The following is a 4,158-nucleotide window of genomic DNA, read 5'->3' as shown; positions in this document are numbered from 1 at the left end:
GTGAGCAGTGGGGTTTTTGGGAGGGAGGTGTGATGGCAGTGGTGCTGGGGCGGCGGGATGAGCCCTCGGTACCGGTGTCACCCCCTCGGCGTTGAACCGTGGGGGCTGCGGCAGGGCAGGGTAGCGATGGAGGGCTGAGCGTCCCATGCGAGCCAGGAGATAGGGATGTATATGCCTTGCTCAGGCTGTGCTGGGTGTCTATATGCCAGCAGGTTTGGTAGGAAAGAAAAGTGGGAAGTCGGACCGATTCTTTTTGTGTTCGCTCTCTGTATGGGACCTTCTTGGGTCTTCATGGAATAATACAGGTGGGGGGCTCAGGCGCGCTGGCCCTTAGGCTGTGTTAGGCTGCTTCGGGTTTTTTTTGCAGGGCAGAGAGTTGAAGCAGAAGGGCCTAAAGTGCCTCTTTGCTCAAACACTTAAAATGCTTCCCAAGCAACTTTGTATGTCAATAAAACGAAAGGAAGCGAAGACAACCTCGAAACGTAAATGTTTCCTGTGATGTAAGAGTAAATCCTAAAGAGTAGTTGTAGGAACTGGACATCTGAACAAACCTGCCCTTGTCAACTACATGTGAGTTTTTTGTGTGTATTGATTTAGCGGTTGTAAAAAGGTGATTAAAGAGTTTCCTATCATCCTCCCCATAGTCAAAACAATCTGCTGGAATGGCTCTTAATTGCTTTTATAACACATGGATGTTTTCAGAAGTAAAAGAGCAGTAGTCAAACAGACAGCTCTTCTCAGAAGGAAGATTTCCTACAGCGTGTAAACATGAAATAAATCTTTGCTTTAAAGGAAAAAAAAAAAGTTAGCCCCAGATCAAACATTTACTGGGCTTTTTAGAAATGTTCTTCCTTTATTCTACCACTATTCTTGGCAGGTTTGTCTGATGTGGTTGCTTTGTGGGTTGAATCACCTGCTTATTATAGTCTTGAGAAAGGGTGGCTTTGAAAATGATACCAGAAAGACAAAATACTTTCACCTCTTTTTATGGGACTTTGTGCTTTAGGAACTGGGAAACTAGAATGATTTACATGCAATAGAGTTTTTAGTGCTTACTCTTTGTAAAGGATTTATTTTCTTTGCTGCTTGGTAATAGAAATAGGAAACCTGCCAAAGCTCAATTAAAATTCAAAACATTTTAAATTATTGTGTAGTCCAGACAGTCCATCTGTCTGAGAGTGAAAAATGGTCCTGAATGAAAAAGAGTAATCATAAATACAGCAAATAGACAAAAAGTCATAATCAAAGTCAAATGCACTATTTAAAAACATTTACCTTAGATTCAGATTTTATTTTTTTTTAATCTTTTGTGGTTTTGCTGCTGCACAGCTCTAGAATAACTTCTTTTTGAGGCTTTGTTTACATTGCTAACAACTTTCAAAAAGCCGGTTCACACGTTCCCTTTCTTTCATCTTTTATATGTACTGTAATCTGTGCATATCAATTGGTTAAATATGTTGGCATACCCTTTGCCAAATTCAGGCTTCAAATAGTGCCTCATCTCCTGAATACTTTAATAATTTAATATATATTACATTTTCGGGCAATTGTAATATAAATAACGCTATAATCCAAACATTAGCAAATAAGCAGCATATTTCGTGCACATGAAAAGCCTGCACTGAAGATAGCAAGTTGTGTCAAGAGGTGTGGGCTCATGTGCTAGATAAGATGTCTGGCAAATACTTTTTTTTCTTCTGTGGGTAGATTCTGTTATATAAAATTCCCATCTGTACTTTGATTTCCATTCAAATGGTCTAATAATGGATGTGTTTTTTTAAGATAATGCTATAGAGAAAGTAAAGTATATTTTCAGGTAATTCTAACCTATCTTCCAATGTTTGAGTAGCCAGTTTAGCAAATAGTGTAAAATCATTATAGATTGCGACTGCATAGTACTGAAGGCTCTAGCCTCAGCACTGAATAAAAACCTTTCATATTCAACATTTAAAAAAGAAAAGGTTTCTTAAATGGTGTCGGATTCTGGTTTCTAGATGAGGCTTCTCAAACTGCTTTCCTGTGAATGTTGTATACATTTCCATTTAGTATTTGAGATTTCAGAAAAACTAGGCCACATTTATTATAATAAGTACATTTTCTACTTGTCTTCCACTGTGTTTTGGATGGTGTCTTGCATGCTTACAAGTTGAATTAAATCAATCTCTTTTTTTTTTTTTTTTTTTTTTTTTTTTTTCAGGTATCCTTGAATTCATCAGTGTGGCAGTGGGACTGGTCAGTATTAGAGGCGTGGACAGTGGCCTTTACCTTGGAATGAATGAGAAGGGAGAACTCTATGGCTCTGTAAGTACCACTGTCCTGTCAGCTCATACATGTTGAGGTTTCGATTTGCTTCTTAACCCCTCAAGTAGCTAGCTGAGGTAGTATTAGCTTGCAAAACACTAACATCTTTTCCTGTCGAAATGTATAACGCATTTTTAAAGTATACAATATAGCCTTGGATACTAAAGATTCGATGGGAAAAGTTTCTCTGTCCTAGATGAAGAGAACTGAAAAGAAATATTCCTCTTAAATTATGACAAAAATAGCTAACTAAACTAATTCAAACAGCATTTAAGTTGCCTGCGATCTAATTTTCTTTTTATCGATACTGCAAATGTATCATAGTGGATATTCTATCATCAGAACCATTGGGTGCAACTGGGAAACAGCTAAAAGGATAGTTATGGAACAAATAAATAACAATTAATATGGTACCCTGACTTACTTTATGTATAGTGTATGCTCCTTTACAAATCAGCAGGTGGTACTTCCAGGTACCAGCTTTTTAACATAAAAGCATTCTTTCAAATGCTGGGAAAAAGACTGTAATACCATATGTGGCAGTTTGGTACCACTGTTATTTGAAAAATCTGAATGGTGCAAGGGTGCTGTCAGTATCTGTAGACCCCTACTGGAATATTTGTGTTTAAGAATGAAAATAAGCTTGTACTTATTACGGTTGATTTGTATCTGTTGAATAATTTCAATATATGACTGTAAAAATACAATCTTTGATTTTTTTCCAATACTATCAGGGTAATAACAGTCTTAGACTCTTCTCCTTCCATATCTCAAAACATCTTGATATAAAATATTCTGTCTCTCCAGTTCCTTTGGTTGTGGTTAGTCCTGTTTAAAATGTGAGAAGTAATGAACACCACAAAGAACACATGGAAATAACTTCTTGATCTGTCACATTGCACCTGAGTCCCTCCACCAAATCTTGTCTCTCGGATGGTAGATACCCCAAGACAGAACTCTACATTATATAGTTCCTGTAGGTCTGGTGAATTTTGGTTAAATCATAAATAAGTAATGCCTTCTTAGAGAGACAGTTATCTAATTCGTGTTTAAATCCAAAATTGTATATGTATAGGTTCAGTTTCCAAAAGAATAAAGATTAAAGTAGGCTTCCAAACTCAGTGTCAAGTCTACATACTGTTTGTGGGTTTGATTTGTTAACAGTTAAAGGAGCAGTAAGGCCACACAAAGCCTAAAACCTTTTGTTTATTTTTATCATATTTTTCTCATGTGTGTTCAGCCACCTAGCGACAGCTTTACTTATTTTTCTTTGCTGTTTCTTTCTGTAGGAGAAACTAACTTCTGAATGCATCTTCAGGGAACAGTTCGAGGAAAACTGGTACAACACTTACTCATCCAATGTGTACAAACATGGAGATTCGGGGCGGCGGTACTTCGTAGCACTTAACAAAGACGGTACTCCCAGAGATGGGGCAAGGTCCAAAAGACACCAGAAATTCACACATTTCTTGCCCCGGCCTGTGGATCCTGAAAGAGTCCCAGAACTGTACAAAGATGTGTTAGGATACAGCTGAGGAAGGAGGCAACTTTGGAAAAAAACCCTATACTGGAGCTGTTGCTCCTGCTTCCATGGCAATGCCAGCACGAGGAACCTGCAGAGATCTAGGATGCTGGACTGGAAGAAGCTACTTTGTGATAGAGGAGCCTCTGTTTTCTAACCTTTGGATTTAGGAAACAAAGCCTTAAAACTGAGGGTGGACCAGCCTCCTGCGAACTTGCTGACCCGTGTGCCAGCCAGTAACCAAAGGGAAGTTGGAATGTGACTTTTGAAAAAATAACAAACTCTTGGCAATTTTGTCTGGATTACCCGTGGTCCATAAATTAACAAAGAACTAC

The 4,158-nt window shown here is 38.3% G+C and overlaps 1 protein-coding gene across 1 annotated transcript in view; it reads left to right on the top strand.

The window, feature by feature from the left end:
* Window positions 1-3,836, top strand: part of FGF20 (fibroblast growth factor 20) — a 12,170-nt gene extending 8,334 nt beyond the window's left edge. Inside the window, exons 2-3 of the mRNA XM_009885043.1 lie at window positions 2,198-2,301; window positions 3,591-3,836. Of these exons, the coding sequence (XP_009883345.1) occupies window positions 2,198-2,301; window positions 3,591-3,836 (350 nt within the window). The remainder of the gene's footprint in view (window positions 1-2,197; window positions 2,302-3,590) is intronic.
* Window positions 3,837-4,158: the final 322 nt, after the last annotated feature.

The sequence above is a fragment of the Charadrius vociferus genome, unplaced genomic scaffold (assembly GCF_000708025.1).
Source record: "Charadrius vociferus isolate BGI_N301 unplaced genomic scaffold, ASM70802v2 scaffold134, whole genome shotgun sequence".
Taxonomy (NCBI): Eukaryota; Metazoa; Chordata; class Aves; order Charadriiformes; family Charadriidae; genus Charadrius; species Charadrius vociferus.
This window is presented reverse-complemented; position numbering and strand designations above follow the sequence as displayed.